General features: G+C 47.8%; 1 protein-coding gene across 1 annotated transcript; it reads right to left on the reverse strand.

Moving 5' to 3' along the window:
* Positions 1-5,603: 5,603 nt before the first annotated feature.
* On the reverse strand, positions 5,604-16,781 carry LOC128894405 (transcription factor SOX-4-like). Its single transcript, XM_054156120.1, has 2 exons — positions 15,852-16,781; positions 5,604-10,668 (listed from the first exon to the last, which is right to left on the reverse strand). The coding sequence occupies exons 1-2, from the start codon at positions 15,954-15,956 to the stop codon at positions 9,316-9,318; spliced, it is 1,458 nt and encodes a 485-aa protein (XP_054012095.1). The 5' UTR covers positions 15,957-16,781; the 3' UTR covers positions 5,604-9,315.
* Positions 16,782-23,030: the final 6,249 nt, after the last annotated feature.

A 23,030-nucleotide genomic window follows, 5' to 3' on the forward strand; every position in this document is an offset into this window, starting at 1 on the left:
ACTTTGAGAAATAGATTCCATCCTTCAACTTAATAAAATTTCAATTTTCTGGTCTCTCTTGACCACCCAAGTTAAGAAAGAGCTCCACGCAACGAGAAAGGCTGTCACCTCCCGGCGACCTTGATTTTCCATAGCCTAAGCCTTTCCCCATCCAAGAACGATACGAATCGAGCGCGTATGGGAACGAGCGAGCGTTCGAGTATCGCGAGGAGAAGAGAGAAGAGAGGCGAATCCTCTCGAGGGACGAAGGAGCGCATATCGCTGGTTTTACGTGCTTTCGCATGCAAAAGGGAAACCGCTAACGGTAGGGGGAGGAGAGGGTTGGTGGGGGAGTAGCAGGAGAGGGAGAGAGCGAAAAAACCTTGAAGCTAGCCGGGTGGTATGGCCTCGACTTCCCTCCTCGGGGACCTTCGACGCGTTTCCGTTCAAAGGCAGAGCGCCTCGATCTCGTGGACGCGTTCGAGCGACGCGTGTGGTCGTAATTTGTAATTCTCCAGGCGAATTTCGGGCCTAGCCGCGACGAAAAGCTGATCCTCGGTCGAGAGGAACCGAATGGCATCGGGAGAATCGGTGCCGCCGCTGGGAATCGATCACGTTTTATCGCTATCGATTGCGATGCAGAATCGGAAACAATTGGCTCGCGGTCGTGATCGTGGTCGCGGTCGCGGTCGCGGTCGCGGTCGCCTCGATCGAAGGCGATTTCATGTCCAGAATGTAAACGATGGGACTCCCTCGGTTGAATCGCGAACTTTTTAGAAATCATTATTTATTAATTTTACATGTGCGTTATCTTCCCTGGTTTCGCCATTAAATCGTTATCGCGACGACGACTGTCCCCCTTAAAGTTGTATCGATCGCGGACGATGGCGGGATCGAGGGGGGACGATCTGCGTACGAACGCGACATCGTAAATTATTCCTCATCGGCAGCCAGCGGTCAGTTACTATAAATCTACGCTATCCGAGTGTTTACATTACTTTCTTGTTGCGCGATTAGTAATCGCGCAATAAGAGCATGTCGAACAAATCGGCTTTGCGAAGGAGAGCGATATCGTGCGCGATTGAGCCGCGACGTTATAGTTACACGAACGTGCAATTGCTAAGATTTTTTTATTATTCGATGAAGGATTATTCTCTGGGATCAGTCTGTTTTACCAGGAATTTTTATTTAATCTATCCCTGACCACTGTCGGAGTTTCGCCGTCGCGATTACACTTGTATCATCATCATGGTCATCGTTAACGTCATAGTCATCCGATGATCGTGGTTCATCGACAATGAATCATGGATCATGGATACGGTATCCACGATAGCATATATTCTGCACGATATAAAAATCATAATTAACCAACGCATTCTATAAATATCCATTTACGTACATCCGCAAGCGTGCATAATCGTACCTCGTATTCGCGATACGTAGCCAAAAATTACGCAATCGTTTCAAGACCCATTGCGTAGGAAACGCTGCTCGAAAACACGCTAAAAAAGATGTTTACACTCGCAGAGATAGCAACGATAGCCGCGCGTCGAACGGAACAACACGCTCCATCGACCGTGCCGAAGCGTTCCCATCTCGCAGCCTCCGCTTTCACGGATAGCGCGTTTCGCTCGGGTCGACTCGAGTTCTCGAAGCGTAGGTTTTCACCACCGAGGGGGACCGAAACGCGTCGAATTCGCGAGGTTCCACGAAGGGCCTGCGTAGAGCCACGAGAGCCGAGCGTTTTGTTCGCACAAGTCCCGAGAGTAAGTGGGTCGCGCGTGCAAACTCCGGACCCGAGCTCCGAGTCGCTCATGCAGCACGCCGCGCGAGTTAATGTCGCAAGCTCTGACTAACGGACGCAATTTTTCCTCGCGAAACTAGTCCCTCCATCGGGACACGGTTATCGAGGCAATGCATTGCAACATTGCGCACACCCACGCTTCGCATCGATGCGATACGATACGATACGATACGATACGTCTCGAGCCGACGTATGCCCCTCTCCCATCTTGCGAAAAATGTCGCAAGAGAATACAATTTCACGAGCAAACGAGCTACGCTTTTTCTCCGTTTACTCTGATCACACGTTGCAATTAGCGTCGTCTCGGGACCAACGAACTAAGGAACCCCCATACTAGTTTCTGCGACTTTGAACAGATTTATGCGTATCGTGACATCGGTCAATAATCTGCTATTAAAATTACAAATGAGAAGCGATAGATTTATGGATCAATGCGCCTTGGAGGGTTAAATAAAAGGATGCAATAGCACCTTGACTTCTGTCAGGCGGAAACAAAGAAAAGAACGTGGTAAGATGGGAACGGGTACGAGGAACGAGTCGGGGGTTTACGACGTTCGACTTAAAATCGTCCGCGTGATTCATAGCGTCCGTCGCGCACCGCCATCCAGTCGAGCAGGATCCGTTCTCTCTCTTCGGCGACCGGTTTTGGCAGCAGGCTGCTATACACGTGTTTCCAATAATCTTTTATCGGCAAAATAAATCAGTCTCGACCTTATCGCGAGATTATGATGTTTGCACGCTTCGAAATGCGCGAGATCCGTCCACCGAGCAGCTTTCCACGCGTCATCCGTCGACCTTTGCTCCGCGTCTTTCCGTTCCCTCGGTTTTCCATGCACGTGCCCCCGTGGTTGCGTCGCGACGGCCTGCCCCGCTCATCCTCGTGCTTCCTCCTCCGATTTTCATCGGTCTATCGGTAGGTTTAACGCTAATCTCGATTCTTTATCATTGTCTGCAAAAATATGAAATTGCATAAACATGAGCCATCTGGTAATATACTACAGAGATAAATCCAACGACGATAAGAAACGAGCAACGAAGTGGTTACCGATTGAAAAGAATCGCTAGCTCGCGGACCGGATGTGGCCCGCGGCCATCGGTTCGCCGTCTGGTCTAGAGTCGCGAACAAAACGGCCGACGTCCTCCCGACCGCCAAACCGGCCAGGGAAAAAACGAAAAGACGACGGTTCTCGTTCGTTGAGTCCCGCGAGTCTCGGCCTCGAGCGTTCCACGAACGGGGATCGTTGTTCGCGAGAGGAAATGCCGAGTCGCGTTGAACCCAGCCGCGAGATTCGAACTCAGGACCTTGGACTAACCATTGACCTCGATAGCTATACGCTACCTCGCGGTATGCAGCCACCAGCATCCCCTACCCACGGCACCGAACCTCGCCGCTCGACCGATCGCGCTCTCCAGCCATCCGTCCATCGTTTCCACGACGTATCGATCATTTTCGAGTATCCAGTATCGCGCGCGATACCAGCAGTCGCTCCGATCGACTCTGCTGCTCGGGAAGACTGACCAGCGCAACGTTCGTGTCGACGAACGCCGCTAGTCCGAAAGAAAAAGAACGAAAAATGGTAAATAGTTTCGTCCATCCGCCACGTAGAAGTCTTCGGAGAAACGATAACGTTCTAAACTTGGCTACTCTTCACCTTTTTTTTATTTACTTTAGTCTTTGGTTAGTTTTCAGCGTTGCGTGACCGTTACCTTGCACTTACAGTTTCCTATTAAACAGTAATGGGATTCTTAAATGGTGGGCAGTTTCGATAAAGTTTCGATTAACTCGCTATAAGAGAATCGTATCGTACCGAAACAAGTGAAACCAGCGAGGTCCAACTGCTTCGCAAACATAGCCTACGTAGCATCGTAAAAATTACGAACGAGTAAAACAAGCATCCGCACGTTCGTAGGAACCGTAAATTTAGACGGGCCAGAGCGATTATCGGCACGGTCATTACCAGTACGCGATAAATTAAAGAGGAGCAAATGAGCCAGGTAAATAGGAGACTCGGAGGCAAGGACCTCGTAAACAAGCCTCGACGTAGACGCCTCCGTCCACCTCCGTCGCTCCTCCGTAGTCAGCCAGCCAGAACGCTAAAACAGAGAGACGATACCAATATACACGATCGAGTTTACAGGAACTGTTGGAGCAACGAGGACGCGAATTTCGGAATCGCTGAGAAAGACGGCGACAAAACACCACGGGAATTCACTGAGAAGCGTATAATTAGCGCGACTTGTAACTTGTAACGCGTTTTCGAGCTCGTGGAAAACGTCTCGATTCTCGGAGGTTCCTTCAGTCGTTCACCGGTGCGTCACGCGATCGCGTTCGTATCGGCGACGACAGAGACGAAGAGCTTGCTTTCCAACCGAGACTCGATGGCAGCGAAAGAGGCACGAAGGGAGCAAGGAGGGAAGTGGAACCCTGATGCGGGACGAAGGACGAACCAGTAAAAATACCCGTGGAAAAAAATTTGCTCCATGAAGCGCGCAACCAGTTTAACGGTGATTTGGCACGCGACGCGGCAGAATCTCTCGCGGCGCCTCCAGTTTCGGCTCTTTCTCCCCAGGCTGGAGCATTTTAGGCAGAAACCTTCTCTCGGACAACCTCGGACTGTTTTCGTTCCACGAGAATACCATCGCAACTCTACGTCGCCTAAAATCACGGATATCTGTACCGTTGATCGCTAAACGTTCGTTGGTTTAGTATGTAACAGGTGGCACCGCGTAGTTCGATAGTCGAGTCACAGGAAAGAAAAATATAAATTTCTTTTATTCGGCGGATTGTTTGTTTAAAAAAGCAACGAACGGTTGGCGTAAAGCGAGAGAACGTGGACGGAAGAGTGGGCAGGGGTTAAGGGAGGGAGAGGAGTGATGTTGAACGGCTGGACGGCTGCGGGGGCGGAGGCGAGGGAACGTGGACACACTCGCGCGATGTAAACAGTGCGCGGTTGTTGGCAGCCCTGCTGGCGGCCGGGTGCAACGCCACCGCGGACCTTGAGCGATTATTTTACGACGAAACTCGGTTCGCGCGAGCGAGTAGCCATGCTTCGAGTGTATTGCTCTCGGCCGTGCGATTCTTCATCCTTTGGATACGGAAAATATTTCCAACGAGAACCAACAGTCCGCGAAACGGGAAGAACTGGAAGATTGCATGGTGTACCTGATAGACAGGTGCGAAACTATGCTACTGGTTACGGTTGGCCGCTGCCGAATCGGTTCTCAATTGAAACGAATAACTAAAATCTATCGTATGTACAAGTTAATTCTGTGGCTCTACAGAAGATCGATAATTGAACGTAACGAAATACCGAGTAAATATCTTTACTTGAGCTCGCCGGCAACGCTAACATTGCCGACCGTTCGATAAGTTCGCCTGCCATCCGAGAACCGTGGATCAACGCGAGCATTGAATGGGTAGATCTATCGGAGACGAGAAATGGATCGATATGCTTCAAACGGCTGAAGCCGACTAAAAGGAAAAAAAGCGATTCGAACTGATGGCGTAGGAGAGCGAGTGCAGTTTGCCCGCAGCCGTGCCACTGTTCATCCACCGTCAGCTATTAATAGCGCTACTGCGCGTTATTATCGTTGACGCGCTCGCGTGTGCACACGCGGGGTTCATCGCCGGATCGCGAGAGGAAACCTCGACTGTTAAGCAGAATTGGACATCGGTGCTAAAATATACGCTTTAACGAAAATGGATCGCAAAAGAACTTTGGTCGAAAAGAATCGGAAAAATGAAATTCGCCCCACGAGAGGTTACGATTTTCTGGATCTGGAAGGATCGATAACGGAGGAGAATGAAATAAGCATTGGGTCGTTTTTAAATATTTTTTAATAAGTTCGATAAAAAAATTATATAAATTGAATACTTGATAACAAGGTAATAAGTATTATAAACAAAGGGCTAGATACAAATGTACAGTCGTTACGTTTATAAAGTTAGTTGTTGGCGCAATTAATTTCACTATCGTGTATAATGAAAACTTAAACCTACGGAGAAGATATAGCTCGGACACGTAATCGTTCGCTCCCGAGCAGTAAACTTTGAAACGCTTATCTATCGTTTGGATTGAAATACGCGACGGGGATACGCGTATGCTTTCGCTCGAAAACTAAGAAAATAATATCGAGTCGCGCGAACGAACCTCGTCCAATAATCGCGACGCGTACGCGATTAAAAAAATCGAAACAACAAACTAAACGTATTGACTCGAAAGCATACGCACTCTGCGCGCTATACGCGCAGAGTTGAACAATAATTGCTTTTATTGTAATTAATCGCGATCAATCAAATTTTTGTAATCTGCAAACGTAAATCAATAATTTGTAATCTCTCGCAGTCGTTTCGTAATCATCGATCGCGATTACTGACCGTTCGGCGATCACGATCGTGGATGCGTGCGCAGAGCTCGGTATCTGTCGCTCGTCGGTCTCGGAGCGAACGTTAACGAATATCGGACTAAACGCGTCGTGTAACTACATTCGTGGAAAAATATTGCCAAACGCTCGCTGGCATTTTCTTCAAAGTTTCTTTTCGCGTCACATGTATATACGTACACATACACAGCAACCATTGATCACCGTTGAAAAAATAGCGTTATATTTATTTATATATATATATATATTTCGGATTGAGATCGGTATTAGAGCTTTCTTTCTTTCTTTTTTTTTTTTATCTTTGCGTCCCTTCTTTTCTCACGCGCGTATCTCGATAGAACCGCTGCCGTTTTTCCTTTTCGGGTCGTTGGCATTTACAGATTACACGTTATACCGCGTTGTATTGCACTTTGGTGTGTTTCGTTTATTTCTACCTATCGAAAGATTACGTATGTACGATTTCTCTGGACCGTGACTTTTCGTTTATCGACACTGTAAAACATTTATCATACATCGCTCTTTCGCTTCCTTTCTCGTCGAAAAGCCACGACGTCCAGAGGCTCGTTCGGATATTTGAGCAGCAGGAATTTTGTTGGTATTCGGGGTAACATTTGCAAGGAGTCTCGTCGCTCGAACGATTAAACGTAATCACTACCTTCGCGATTTCCAAAAGTCTCACCAACTCCCGTTTCCCCTCGAAAACCTTTTCTTCCTCTTTCAACGGGTTTGTCTCGTGGCACGAGCTCGACTATCTCGAATTAATCCCGGAAGTGCTTCGATCAAAAAAATATTCACAGCCTATAAGTCGTAAGGAGGGTGGGAGGAGGAGGGGTTTCCTACTTTGGTTCTAGGTGTTTTCTGCCGTACTCGGGATAGTCCTTTCTCAATATTTTGTTTCCTGCGATTCTGCCAGAGCTGGCCAGCGATTACTTTGTGATTACTTTTTTAAGAAGTATTTGCCAACGAAACGAAAATATCATAAGGCAAAGGAAGCTTTTATTAAAGACAGTGTGACGAGGACGATTCGAGTCGTTATATCGGCGGAGAAATGGTGATAGGAAAGTGCACTCGATAGTCGACACGGCGAGAAACCAACGGGCGAATCGTAGACGAAGCGTTCGTCCGTTTGACAGTTACAGGGGCTTGGGTTAAGTAGAAGAACGTTGTAAAGACAGAACTAGAGCGTTAGTTGGCAGTGTGTGCGGCGCACCATCGTGGATCTCCACCGTGTCAACGCGTTCGAATCAAAGGCAAGACGATTCGTCGTTTGATTTTCTATCGAAACATGAATTTTTGCGCGAGAACAGTTGCGAGAAAGATTTGGAACGCGAAAAACGAAGTTACTAACGCGTGTGGTCGCACAGGCAAACGTTAAACGTTAGGAGTAAGCGCTAGTTTACGGGTAAGGGGAATATGAGATCAAACGTTTGATATATTCGAAGACATTCGTCGTACGAAAGAGAAAGAGATCGTGGCGACCGTACGGGACGAGCGAAAACGGAAACGAGGCGCAATTTGGTTGCGTCGCGTGCATATCGATAATCTCGCGCGGTCCGCGCGATAACTCGTTGTTGTTTTCGCGTTCTGCTCTAACTTCGCGTCGACTGTAACACAAACATGTCGCAACTGCGGCCGAAATGCGCATCGCCGACGGAATTGTTCCGGTCCCAGTCTTTTCCTTTTTCATTTCCATCGCGTCTTCCGCTTCCTCGTCAGTTACACTTTTACCTTCGCCTATCACCGATACAGTATCAACCGCTTACAAGCATCGAATCCATTCTTCCAATCTTAACTGAGAATTTGGCAAGGAAGATGCTCGTCTATAAATGAAGCTTGCTTTAAATTTCTTTTAACACGTAACGTGATAAATGTCATTTGTACTTGTGTTTGTCGCTACCTTCGAATTTTCAGTCGTCTTTCAGCTCGAACCAATTGTTCCTTAAAAATTCTCAGACCTCACTCTTCTCTCGGAATACAGAGCATTTTTATTGCCAGAATCGTTTCCAGCGGGCACAAATTCGTCGAAAACGATATATCACATCACGGTTGAAAAACCTCGTTCACCTTTTACCAATTTTAACGTTCCGTCTTCCTCGGACATAAGATCGTAAGCGGAGAACACTGTATTTCACCAAGATTCGCAAGGTCCCGATAGTCTCCGTCGCTACGCAGATTTCTAACGTATGTATATATATATTATATAATGTGTGTATGTATGTATATGTATATATTACTACACATGCATCTACCAATATACACAAGAACGAATCGTCGCGCAAAGTAATCGCGGTTCCCCCAACATCGTACGTAGCTGTAAAACGCGGCAATCTAGCCACTAGCTCTGCGTTACCTTTCCTCGTGGGCCAACATTTGCCGCGGAGTATACAAAAATCCTAATCCTAATATGCTACAGTAGATGTACAAAAAGGCTCGTGTATTTTCGCGTCGCGAGTAGGATATGCGCGCGCTAAGACTCACCGGGGGAGGAGGAACGAGCGACGAGAAGAGTTTTCATCGTATCAGAGTTGAGCAGTGGTTATTTTGCCGTATATAGACAGAAAAATTGATTAGGGATACAAGAGACCTCTCACTGAACGTCAGAGCAAAGGTGGCAGAAGATTCGATAATTGGGATGATTTGACACGTTGACTGCCAAACAACTTGTGAAAATTTATGCGAGCTTTGCCTCTATAGAACTGAAAATTACTTAAATTTCAACTAGTACTTATTTCTGCAACTTTGTAAAATTCGTGAATCCTATGCAGATTTATTTCCTTTAACCATCTCATTTTCAGAATTTATTTCATCAATTTCTTCATGAAAAATGCTGTCATCTGTATACGGGTGACGTGGCGATCAACGTGTTAAAGACAGTGCAAACAATAGTGGAACATTTTTGTAATCTCTTTAAACGACGGTTATTTATTGCTCCGATTGTTCCAGTACTGCGCAGATAAAATCTCCCACCTACTTTGCTCTCGAGACCAACAAGAGCTTCCTTCACCCCTCCTCCTGACGATATACTCGAAATCAACCAAATTGCCAAGTCAGTAGTAATTATGCCCAATCCCCGCTACGTACAAAATGATCAGGGTACTCTGTCGCGTATCTCGCGACGAATGGGGCTGTTCGTTTAGGCGCTTGTTCCCTCAAAAGCTGACCCAGTCGTTGCCCACGCCAATGGTGGACAGCATGTCCGTGACGTCTGGGGTGCAGGAGAACTCGAAGTGGGAGCCGCTGCTGGAGCTGGCGGTCTCGAAGGTGTCCAAGTCGGTGGTTATCGTTTCCATGTCGAGATCGATCTTGAAATCGGACGGTTGTATCTGGAGGAGGTCCGTCAAGGAGTACAGGTCCGCCAAGCTAGGGTTGTTCGTCGACTCCTCGAGCTTGACCGTTGGCGTCGAGACGACGCCGACGGTGGTGTCGCTTCTCGTCGTTTCCGTGTTGGTCGAGACCAAGTTGGAGCTCGTGAGCGAGGAGACGGTGGGAATCGTCGTCGTGGCTGTGGACACGGACGAGCAGGATGCTCGATCGGAGTCGTTTAGGTTCGCTGGCGACAGGGCTTCCGTCTCGGTGTCCATTTCCGTGTCCACGTCGACGGGTTCCTCCTTGACCATGAAATCGGATCGTCTCTCGAGGTGACACGTCGTTCGACCTCGGAAACTTCTCTCGGATATCAGACCTATGTCTTCGACAGACCCAGGGAAGGTAACGGTAGCATTAGGGGCAAGACTCGAACCAACGGGGCCAACGGAGGACAGGAGTCGGTCCTTCGGTTCGAAGGTGGTTTCGAAGTCCATCTCCATGTTAGTTTCTTGCTTGATCTTGCCGTTGCTCATCGTACCAGAGGTGGAGGAGGCTGTGGTCGTTGCTGGGAGTCTCATGGAAGGGCCGCACTCGAGGAAGTTGTCCTCGTAGAAGCTGGCTGACTCTGGGGAGTCTGGCGTGACGCAGGAAGGACTGCTGGGTATCTTGGCGGTGACTATCGGCGGGGTAGGCGTGTAATCGAGGGGAGGTCTCTTGTCGAGCGCTAGTCTAACCTTCAGTCGCGAGACTGGCTTGCTGCTGCTGGATTGAGGTTGCAATCTCTTCACCGTCGCACCCACCGCGCTCGTTTGCATATTGTTGTTGGTGTCGTTTCGCGCGTGACCCTTGGTCGATCCTGGCCCGATGGCTCCTACCGACGTCGACGACTTTCTAGGCTTCTTCCCCTCCTTCGCCTTTGGGTTCGTGGACGCGGTCGGTTTCGAGGTCTTTTTCCTAGGTCTGTACTTGTAGTCGGGGTACTCCATCATGTGCAGTTGCCTGAGTCTTTCAGCTTCCTCGATGAAAGGTCGCCTCTCCGCCTCGTCCAGGGTCTTCCAACGTCTACCTAGGCGCTTGCTGATCTCCGCGTTGTGCATGTCTGGCTGGATCTCGCATATTTTCCTGCGCTCGATCTGCGACCACACCATGAACGCGTTCATCGGCCTCTTTATGTGATTCGGATTGTTCTTCTTCGTCTGAAACAGAGAAAGGACACCGTTTGGATCGTGGCCTTCAACGTCGCGGGGTATCTGGGTCTGTTGGAGGGTATTTTCTTGTAGGGTATACTCGATGGAACAGTAGGACCTCGATTATTGCCTGAGAGGCTCGTTCGTTGCATAGGGTCGGGGCACACGTGGAGCAGTGGTTGCTAAGCAGCAAATGAGGTTAGAGACGCGTGGGACGTTAAGCAGTATAGGGCTGATACTCGTCGAGTTTGTTACCTCGATTATCGTAGACGCTTGGGGATGAAAATCCAAGAACCAACGCAAACAGAATCATTAGAAAAATGCTGCTTTCTTTCGGGTGATATTATTTTATGTTACATCTAAATGAGAATTTTATGTCTCTGGAGGATCCGTCCGACAGATACCATATCTGTCCCGCAGTAGAGAAGCGAGAAGGGTGGAAGACCCTTTCCAAGGATCGAATCACTCGCGATTCGCGTTTAGCCTAATCCGAGTTGCATGCTTGCTCGCCCTCTCGCGTGATACGAGATAGAGAGAGATAAATAGAGAGAGAGAGAGAGAGAGAGAGAGAGAGAGAGAGAGAGAGAGAGGAGAGGGCGCGTGCACGCGCGCAATATTATTGCGTTACCGTTCGCACTCGCCGAGAGAGCGATTGCAATTTGCGTTGCTTATTAGACGGCGGTATGCGTCGAGATGCAGATAGCACGCACCGTGCGCGCGCGCTCCACCCATTATACTTTTAGATATCGTCGATTACTCGACACGCACTCGAGTGGAAATCGAAAGGCTCGGATGTAGGTTACGAAGGTGCGACGACGACTACGACCATCAGGAACGATGGCGAGACGCTCGATCGACGTCGAGAACGAATCGGTCCTAGACAGTGGCCCGCATCCAAAGGAAGGGGTTGCAAGTTGCTTCCTTGCTCATGCTTGAATAGCTTTTCATACAAATATCGAGTGTTCTTCTTGGTGTTAAGGGAAAGACTCTTTTTATTAGCAACATATGTGTGCTTGTTTTCGCTGTTAAAACCCTTAACGAACCCCATTTGTGGTATTCGAAGGGGTCCATGCAGGAGGCTGACATTTTGAATCGTCGTATTGCTGTATAATTACTCCCCCCCCCCCGCCCCCCTAAAAGAGGATTTGTATGTTCTCATGTAAGAATCTGATTAAATTCTTGATAGACTAGGTCCACGTGTACATTTTTCTTGTCTCGAGGAGTGTTTGCATCACCTTGCACTCCTCCTTTTGTCCTGGGCGCGCCACTATCCTTGGAAACCCCTCTATCTCGCTCGTCTTCCGAGTAAACGGCCGCCAGTTTTCGTTGGCGACAATGCATTCGACCTTGGTCTTCGTTGAACGTTCGCAGAAAGAACCGACGATCATTTCCGTTCAGTAAACACAGTAACATAGTCGACGGCTACTTTTCTTATTCGATACGCAGCTGGCCTCGACTTCCCACCCAAATGAACCCTCGTATCCGCTCGCAACCCTCCCTCGCACCATCCCCTGGTGTGTCGTGGTTGTTCAACGCTCTCACCCAGAGATGGGCAGAATTTTATTCCAGCAACAGACACAGAATTGGAAAGAGAATTCTGAAATATTAATTTTAAGAGTCGAAACACAATTCAAACGAATTTTATAATCTCTCGAGGAACGAATTACTAAATGTTCTCTTTTGTGTTTTAATCGAATACGTACGAACCAAAGCGATCTATGAATCAACTTTGACATACAAATACGATAACTTGAACGTTGTATATTTCTTAATTCCGAAAAGTATCGCGACCGTAAATACCCTTGTCGATATCCCTCAAGAGGTTCAGAATGTATCCTGCCCAATCTGCTGCGTGTACGCCCTTCTTCTCCCCTCCCACTCGAGTAACTACCGCTTTTTGCACACCTTTATTTATCTCTGGGGATCGCGTGCGAACGATAGTCTGAGAAAATAAACGGAGAAGGAAGTGCAGAAGAATTGACGTCCGTGGAAGAGTATCAACGAAGCCTATGGGCTTCTCTCTCTCTCTCTCTCTCTCTCTCTCTCTCTGGTTAGTTTCCACGGCCGAACGATCAGCTGACGACGTGCTCGTCAACCGCTCTGTCGCGAATCCAGCAACGCGACGCGTCCCGTGGAATGCGAAACAACGACGTCAAGGACAGCAATAGCGTACGAGAACAATGCATATTCGCACTAAAGCAGAACAGTGCGTAAACCGTAACACGCGTCCACTCGTATCTGTCGTTCGGCATCACTAGACTGCGCATTTTATCCTTGCAAGTAAGTCTTGAACTTTAACCCCTTGCTCTACCATTTTTGGGAACACGTAAACACAGAATCTTAAACCTTGGATTTCATGCAACCAGAATTCGTGTTATTTAAAGTAACGCAAAAATATAGATCGTACGCTGTCTCGCTTTAATACTGTATGTCTTAATTCCAACAGATACGGTATTCGTAATTAACGATAATATTGATATACAAACAAACGTACATATACGTGTCAGTATCCCTAAAGAGGTTAATTGTCAAGGTAGGAGACTTTTATTTCTCCTAGCCAGAGATACGATATCAGTTATACATTGGAAATTCCAAGTTTCATTCAACCAGTAACGATTAAAATTATCTCCAATTCATTAATTGAATTTTATAACTAGATAAGGACTTCGTACGTCATTCGTGATATCCCTTTTATTATCTCTCCTGATTACGGTTTTTCTACGCATCATTCTTAGGATAAAAACAGGTGCAAGAAATAACGCGTTCTTCGACTAGAAAGCGTTTGATTCGACGGACTGAAATCGAACGAGCGTTCGTTGCGAAAAACGCGTTTCATTCGACCTTCGTGCAGCGAGAGCAACTTACCGTTACGATTCCAACGGTCTGACACCTCGACGGGAACCACCGACAATCGCAAAAAAATAGACGATTGAAACGTTCCTCGGGCGCGCTGTCGACCAAAATATTTGCGACGGAAACGAACAATTCCACCGAGCATGCAAATTCAGAAATTTCCCTGTTTCTCTCTGTTTTCTGTATTTTTCTCGTGTCATCCTAACTGTAATTTATCATCGATACACGAACACACGACAGAGGAAACTCGTCGTATGACATTTTCGATTATCGTCGGCGATAAAGCGTCGGAGTCTGAAAACGAGATTGCGAGGAAACGATACGCGACGGCCGTGAAGTTGACCGATTAACTGCCTAACGTTCTCTTTTTTTGTGGCTAGCTTGAAAACAACAGAAACGTGGTATTCACCTTTCTTTACTTTACAGTTTACGTTTACACAGTCGGATCCGTTGTGTCTGTTGAACAAAATTTGCCTAAACGATAGGTTTGATGACGGTAAATAAATTTGTCACTACGAATATATACGTGTGTAAAGTGAAACATCAAGCTCATTGCTTAATTCACACAAATTTCTTCAGTAGACACAGAAGGTATGAATACTCGCGGGACCGACTGTAATTAAAATAGAAAACTAAGCGTGTACCGTATAAATTCCCAAGTGGTCTTCGAATCGATCAGATTTCCAAATGTCCAACTTACACGATAAACAATTTACTCGGCGTTAAAACGCGACGCGTACCACAAACACACTCTACGCTCGTTGCCAGGTTAAATGCGTTAAGTGGTTAAGAGAGTGGAAAAAAAAGAGAAACAAGGAGTTTCCGTAGTTCACGGTATACAAGCTCCGAGCAAATATTATCGACGTGTCGGCAAAGTACGCGTGAATTTCGATCCGGCGGGGAAAAAAAAGATTGCTATCGCTGAACGGAAGGAAAAAATAAAGTCGAGCAAAAAGGCTCGGTAAACAACGTAAACGAAAGTCGAAACAGCCAAGAATAACGGACCAAGGACAAAAATAATCTCTTCTTCCGTTCGACGGCGTTTCATCGTTACGAAAATAAACAGGTCGACGAAGGCATGGTTCGCGAATCATTTATCAGGGATATATGCTCGTGCGCGCGTCGTACACGCTAAGGACACGCACCTTTTGCGAACGAGACGCGTATTTTTGTATGGTAAAGAGAGGAAAAATACGAGAAAGCGTTGCAACGATGTTTGCATTTCGCGCGATTTCTGCAGCCACGCGCGCATCTGTGTCCACGAGCGCTGTTTTCCGTCTCGACGGTATAACGTAGGTGTCGGGTTCGTTGTTCGACGACGTCGGCGTCGTTTTGCCAGTCTCACGGTCGTCTCGTGACGGCCAATCAAAAATCGGTCGATCCAGTCGTGTACAATTTGATATCTGCTGGGTAAAACTTATCATTTTTTTTTACCGCGGTGCACTAATCGACGTGTCCTTATTGGGCTGACAGACGGCCGTGCACGCGAGTGAGTCAACGATTCGTGAAAAGTAATTCGTGGATAGGCTGCAACTAGCACTTTAGTTGAACCTTGTTTCGTTTGCGTCAGCGACATTATTTTACACGTTCATTTAACCGCGCAAAGATGTTAGATCGAGTAAAAGGGTAAAACAAATTTCACAGGGTAATGCTTCGACTTGTTTGACGTACGATCGGAGATCGACAAGATCCTCGCGCAAATAATTTCGAGTAACGAATAGAAGGTGAACGGTTCTGTATTTTTCAAAAACAGTAACGGTATTTGCTTCTTTTATCTTTGTATCGTATGACGACAAGCAGGACAAGCACGGCTTAAAATTTTATTTGTTGTTAAACGGCTTCGATCCTAGTATTGAATCATCTCTGGTAATACTTTAATTACTTCTCGCGCGTAACGAATAACATTGCGAATGACTCGGAGTTCGTTCGGATTTTATTCGCGACTTGCAGCCTCTAACAAACTTTGAGTAAAGAATGAGAGATTGTACCTTCGGCAAGTTATTTAATCGAGAAAAATTACGATCAAGTTTCGAGTTGAGCAAACATAACTTCACGCGAATAACTGTTCAATCGACCGATCAAGTCGTTACAGAAATTTTGTATTCGTCAGCTATTATTCCAGGAATAAAATTCTGCCAATCTCTGTGTAGTACGATGGACACGCGGTGAGGTTGTAAGAGCGTGTCGAGAAGCCTGCGCCGTCGTCTCGCTTTTCGTGTAGAACAGACGAGAAGCATAACAGGCTTCGGTTCGTGGACTGGCATTTCGAGACGAACGAAGGTCGAAGGAAAGGGAGGACTGTAAAATAATCGAACAGCGTGGTAGAAACGGAAAATTACCTGGGTGGCATCCGAGTACGGCGTCGTTGAATTTTTATCCACGAGCAACGATCCAAACATAGGTATCCCCGAACTCGAGGGACTGTCCTGCTGTTGAGGCACCATTTTTGGGCCCGTGATTACGGGGAATCTCTCGTCACGTCACTTTTAATAATCGAACACACTACACTTGGACGAATCCGCGGATTTTATCAGCGTCCGATCGATAGCGTCCGATCGGTCCTCTTCGCGCCTCGATCTTGGACGATCGAGTTCGCGTTTTCGCGAATAATTAGTATCCTCCTCGAGTCCGTGTTGTTTTCCGCTCCTTCTTGTTCCACTATCCCTTCAGCGTTTCGCGTGCTATACGACTAACGGCGGTCCTCGCTGGTCCAGTCGAGCAAAGCCAGGGACTTAGGGAAAAAAGAATCGAAGGAAGCGCGAATGGCAGTGGAGGATGGCAGTGATAGTAGATCATCGACCGCGATAACAACTGGGCGGCATTGACAGTCGCGACGTACGCGGGCACGCGAGCGCAACAGCACGCGACCACGCGACCAAAGAGACCACGCTTCTCGCAGCGTACGCGCAAATATCCTCGCCCGAAAACGCAGCCACGCGTGGTTCTTCCTTCTCTAGGTCGAAACGACGTGGACACGCGTTCGTCTCGAATGCGAAACGATCGGGACCTCCTGTGTTTCCGACGGAGAGCGCGCGTCACGCACTTTATTGGTTGAAACGGCGAACGCGACGGAAGCGTGCGAGTCTGAATCGCGACAAGTAACGTACGCTTGTCTTCGTTAAACGCGTGGCTTTTTTTTTTATCGCGTGTATACACGACTCTTAAGAACCGACACGATCGTCCGTCGACAACGGAGATGACATTATCGGTCGAGGACGCATACGACGCACGCCCGACGAGCGCTCATTCGCAACTAACTCGCCCTCTCGCTAGACAGCTACCTCTATACTGCGCTCAGCTGAGACACCACCAACTCCCCACCATCCCGCCGTAAACACGCTGCCGCGTCAGCCAATCGCCGCGCGGCTGTTCTTTCGTCCCTCTTTAACCCTGAAAGCCTCGACGTTGTTGCTCTCTTTTCTCTTCCTTCTTTTGGCGCCCCTCCGCCGTGCCGCGCGGTCGTACCGCTCGTTTGTCTGTAAGCGTACTTATTTTATACTATATACCCGCGTGCATAATTACGTATGTGTGCGAATGTGTGTACGTATGACGCTGTAGAAGAGGATAGCTGGTAAGGTGCATAGTGTAGCGTTGTTTGTTTACGTCCCCTAGTGAAAGTGTACCTGCTCATCGCCATCGTGCGCGTAGTGTCGCGTGACGCAGTCAACCGTTTCACGTCGAGTCGCTTCTATTCGAGTAAAAGATTATTCGCTAGTGTTGAATATTAAACGCGAGGCGCCTTCTTCGTTCTTTTTATGCTCGTATATCAAAGAACCTTCAAAACGCATCGCTAATCTGCCGCGGGCGGTATCAAATGCGATAGAATGTTTTCTCCCGAGGTTGCAGTCGTTCAAGGTCATATTTAGCTTGCCCCTCCGCCCCTCGTTCCGCCCGCCAGTCGCAATACTCCTTTTCCGCTTTGCTGTCCCCGTCAAATCGCGATCCAGACGACATTGCGATCCCGGTATCTCGATCTTCCGAAGGATTTTATCGTTTCCGCGATCGTCTGTCCGATAATCTCGATCGCAATCAGTTGGCGTTATCGCGAGGCTTGTTTTTCGATGAATAATTTGCAGACGGACCCGATCGATTGGGATCAATCTTCGTTTCAAACCTTTTACTCATTTAACCCTTGGAAACACCTTATTTATTTTATTTGTAGAATATTCTAAATTTGATTTGGGTACCAGCCGTCTGTGGAATACTATTCTTATTTCGCGTCGTTAGTTGTAATACAGCTAACGTTACATATCGTTTCGTTGCACGATAACGACCACAACGTACAACCCAAACACGTAAACCTTGGACCAGTAAAGGTCGAGAGCCCGTTTTTCGCGGAATCAATGAAACGTTCGGACTCGCGACACCTCTTGGGCGCTCGTCGCGCGAACCGCTCGGCGACATCGCGACCGTCGCTGATCGCCACGGTCAGCAAAATCGTTTACCTATCCTCCGTTTCTCAAGGACTGCCACGAAGGAGTAAAATGGAATCGAGCCAGAGACGACGGAATAAATGTTGCACGCGATCGGTGGGAGCGGCTGTCGCCACTTAACCGGATGCTACTTGCAACTCGAGAATACTAAACGCTCGTCGTCGATGTATTTACAAGAAGAGTATTTCCGACGACGCAATCATTGCACGCTCGCGGAACGCAACCCGACGGCTGGATGAAGCCGTCAAATAAGTCGGATCGAGTCTTTCGCAACGGAGTTTCCTCGGTTGGCTTCGAAATAGCATTTCCCGACGATAGGGGGTGGAAAACGCGCGGGTCCAGTCGATAAGTTTACCCTCGTGGGTAAACTAGGTTGGTTCTTCTCAAAAGCTTCTTGGTAGAGATGTTGTTGCGATATGAGGGATCCAAAGAGGTATAGTTTCAATACTTTTAGGGATGACTTTGTTTAGGGAGAAAAGTTCACGTAGTTTACTTAGCTTTTTCGCGTGAAATTGTACTGTCTTCAAGGCTTATTTGAAACGTTTCTTTAGAATTTTTACCAATATACACGAGATACTAAGAGGGTACAAGAGGTAATGCTTTGGTTCCTCGCAGCTAAGGTTCTTTAATCCTTCGAGATCAAAAAGCTTCAAACCCAAAGCACCTCACCTCTTTCACACGCCTCAATCTTAAGATATCTCGGTGTAAAGATTCTCTAACCTAAAATGCCCCGATCTTTGCTGCTCGACGCAGTTGGCAACCCCATCGGAGCGCGAGAAACGCGGACGTTCCGAGGGAGTACGAGGGGGGAAAAAAAATTGGTCGCCCACTCGTTGCGACTAGCGATAGATTGCGAAACGACCGGTTCGCGCTCGCGCGCTCGGTCTACGACTATCGCGGAACACCGCTGCGGAACACCCGCGCTGCATTTCACCCGTCTGAGTCAGCGTATCGCGCGAGTCGCACGAATCGTTGCGCAATTCCCGTGCGCTCTCCGGAACGAGCAGGGGCCGTGCAGACGCTTAGCAGCGAGCTCGGGTCTCGAGACTCTCTCCTCCGAGCGAAACTCTCACCAGCGTGTCTCGACGCCCTCGAACCCCTTCAAAATCGACTTTTCTACCCACAAACCTCGCCTCTTTTTCTTCCATCAAAATCCTACTTGGACGTTTCGTGCTGTCGAGCTCCGTAGCGCCGTTCCTTTTTACTCTACTTGCCGCGAAGCTACGCGTAACACACTAACCGATGGCAACCGAACCGCAGCGGACACGCTTCCCGTTCGACTTGGCCAGAAGGAACTCTCTCTCTCTCTCTCTTTCTCCTAAAAATTTCATAACGTTTCGAGCCTGATAGGCGTTTATTTGTTATGGAGGAAAACAGATTATTAAAGGTTTCGATACATTGTTGTAGTATCCGCGCCTCCTATACCAAATAAGGAGTCAAATGAGAACACGGAACTGTAGATCCGAGGATCGTGGGTTCGAGCCCCCGTGGCTTATTTTTCGCTTAGACTTGGTTTTTACTATGGTGTTTTATCCATCGAGCAGTCCAGTCCTTCGTAGCGTCGCAACAAGGAAGTTGGCGTAACTTGATCGATCATACGCTGCGTTTGACGCGTTCGAGAGTTCGCACTCTACCCGTTGATAAAAGTTATCTTCTCAACGAATTAGCTTCGCCATCATTGCGATTCGGTTTCTGTTCTGGAAATATTGTTTGTATCGCCCCTGATAGGGCTACCCACGATACGTCTTATCGCGGCAAGTCGATACGTCTTCGCAAGGTTTCATCGCCCGTCCACGCTTTCTTCGTCGTGCTTCCCTCCTAATAACTGTTATTCCGCGTTTGTTTGAAAGAAACCCATTGCGCGCATCAATCTCCGAGCCCTCAGGGGCTGTAGCTACGCTTGTAGCCACGGTACGAGCTTAGCAACCTCGAGGTACCCGAGCTATTAGGGTATCCCAAGCATATGTTAGACCAACTGACAGATAGATCTTTTCAAGTATAAATTTCTCGATCGTATTGGAGTCTTCCACGTCTGGTTCCCTAACAAAAAATCTATAGGATGCCCCATTCGATATCGCAAGAATTGAAAAATCCAGCGATGCTCGTCATTCCGTGAGAACCGTACGAAAAACGATCCGACCTCGAAGGTTTCCAAGAGCCTCGCGCGTACATTCTCCTCGGGCTGTGTTAAATACACGCGCGCAAAGTATGGCCTCCCGAACGCAGCGCCTGTATCGACAGGAATCGTATCGGTTAGCTGGTGTACACCTAGAGACGAAAGCCTTCGTACGGGCCACGCAACGCGAGACATCGTCCAGAGGAAGGATGTGGTCGAACCGAGAAACAGAAGCAGGTGTTTTCTTCCGTTCTCTGCGCCGTTTCGCTCAACCGTCGACAAGACTAACTGCCAGGGCCGAGGAGCGGATATTCCGCGACCTGGTCGATCGAAAATCGATCCGCAGTGAAATCCGCACAGAAGAAATCCATTGGTCGAGGGACCAGGCTAGCTAGTTCTTGGACTCCGAAGAGGAAGGCATTGTGAATTTTCCACGAAAGGACCGTCTGTCCCAATTGGAGTGATCCGAGCTTTAAAGATTAAAAAACTGTATACTCGAAATCATAGCTTGAACGAGGCTCTAGGAATCGAGGAAAAATCGGTTCGGTTTTCCATGCGATTCGTGAGTGCCAGACGAGGTCCCGCGATCGCACACTTATCGTTTAATACCGTCGATGGAATGTACCTGGAAACGGATATCGGTCCAGCTGTCCAGCTGTCCAGCAGCTGTGTACTTCACCTGTCGTCGTATCGCCAATGTATACACTCGTGTGCACCAGTTGAACGTTTCACGCCGGAGGTTGTGCGCGAAAGGTGCGAGTTTCCTCGACGGTCGTCTTCTTCCCTCGCTTTACATTTTTTTCGACTATGAATAACCGATTACCTAGGCACGATTACGTAACTTATCTTGGACTCTAGTGGAAACTATTTGCTTGCTAGAGCAATACTGAAATTAATTCTCTTCGATTGACTTCCATTGCCTCTATCCCGGGCCAGCCCCCGAATGTAGGATTTATTTCACTTAATTCTGTCTTTTTTTACATCCCCTCGTCCTCATTAAAGAAACGAGTCTTTACATTAATATCTCTCTTATCAAACTCTGCGTAACGTTAAAAGAATCCAATTCCCGAATCGTTGGATAGCTATTCCGCGGTCACTTTCCCACCGAGTGCCGATGCCCTACTTCGTCCTATCGCGAACTATGCCAAGAGTTTATCTGCATTCGGTCTCGATTCGCACAGGGACATCGAGAGATGATTCTGAGACAATTTGCAGTCGCCACGGCGAGACGCGTTCCGTCACGGTACAGGAGCCCAGGGACAATGATTTTACGTATCCGGCTATTTCGCACGACTACGCGTTCTTCCTGCTCCGTTGTCGAGGCTCCGCTCGAGAACTGTCCAGTAGAACTTGATAAAATTTCGACGACAGCAGTGAACGATCGTCCGGACTCGAAATAGTTTAAATATTGGAACGAAATGGGAAGATAAGCAAAGACGACAGTGGGTAGACGGGCAGGTAGTCAGGATCGTAGGTGGATAGGTGGGTAGGCGAGTAGCTCAGTAAAGAAGCAAAGCGAACGGCACGGGAAGAGAGTCTTTGAGTATCGAATTTTTCAACAAGAAAAGCTGTTTACCTCCCCATTCGTTATTCCAAATTCTCCACCCACGGATTCCTTACATTATTCGCGTGGAACTCTTGTGATACCAGTACCAGGATGGTTTTCCCTCGAATAAGACTCGCCCGGCTCAGGAGGGACTCGGTTTTGAGTCAACGAGCACGCACCTGCTCGCGGCAGGGCGCTCTTTCGCGTTTCGCACCTTTCTCGTCCAGGCCGCGATCGAATATAGAAAACAAGACGAATTTCCTCGCGACGAAGCGCAGGAAACCGGATGGAAAGTCCATTTTATTGGTTTGTCCGAAAGATCTCGGACAGGTGTGCAGACAAGGACGGTACACCTGCGCGAGTAACCGTACTCTCTATACTGTTACGCCTTGCCTCGCCTTGAGCCTTCTTTGACGCGCTGCGAACCGAACAAAACCTTCGAAACGCGTACCTGAGCGCCAAGGGTCTCGAAACGAAACACCCTCTGTTCCATGCAATCTTCGCCGTACTTCCAACCGACCTATCCGCGTCGCCATTCATCCGCCAGCGCTCCACAGATTTTCCTTTTCACGAATTTTCCACCGAATCTTCCACAGCAGGCTACCTACTGAATGAGAAAAGGCACGGGGAACGTGTATGTTCGTTATGTCCGGCATCCTTCGTTAATGCGTATCACTCCAACACAGTGGAACCTCGATTAGTGAAAGAAATTGAGCTGAAAGTTTTTGCAGTAACCGAGGTTCCTGGGATAATGAAGGTAGCGATAGGTGTACTCCTCTTCCTCGCTAGAGCAGGTGTAAGGCCAGGATTGAAGCTAGAAGTAGTACCGTTAGCTCTACGATTAACACTAAACCTACCACGCCCGGCCAAATGATCGTTTTCAAATTTTTATACACGGTTCTTATATGCTATATATGAATTATATATACAATTATTTCATGAAGCATTCAATTTAGTTTCAAATATGTTTGCATTTTAATGAAAAATGTGTTTTTAAGACTATTCAACAGAGTCTAGAAATATTTCTAATAAGGAATTGTGTCACAGTAGATTAAGCCACTAAGTAACCTGTCGCCGTTGCACCTTTCGAAGGAAACTTTTTGCGTTTCGAAGCTAGCCTCCGTTTGCCCGTATCGCGTAAGGCTTTACGGTCGCAACCCAATCACCGTGGACTCCTTGAATCGATGCAGCATCGATACGTCGAGTCGTTGCGAGTGCGGGTTCGGCTGCGGGTACCCTGATAGATGAGACTCTTCTTTTTCTCCCAGACAACGCTCTACGTCAGCGAGCGTACTTATCAACAAGGATTTTTGAACAAAGGGTATCTTTTTAGCATGAGTGATATCGTAATTTTTTCATGGGAAACCTTCGACCCTCGTGTCACGTTCGATAAAGTGTTGCAAACGTGCAGATAATAGTCAAC

The sequence above is a fragment of the Hylaeus anthracinus genome, unplaced genomic scaffold (genome assembly GCF_026225885.1).
Source record: "Hylaeus anthracinus isolate JK02 unplaced genomic scaffold, UHH_iyHylAnth1.0_haploid 3, whole genome shotgun sequence".
NCBI lineage: Eukaryota > Metazoa > Arthropoda > Insecta > Hymenoptera > Colletidae > Hylaeus > Hylaeus anthracinus.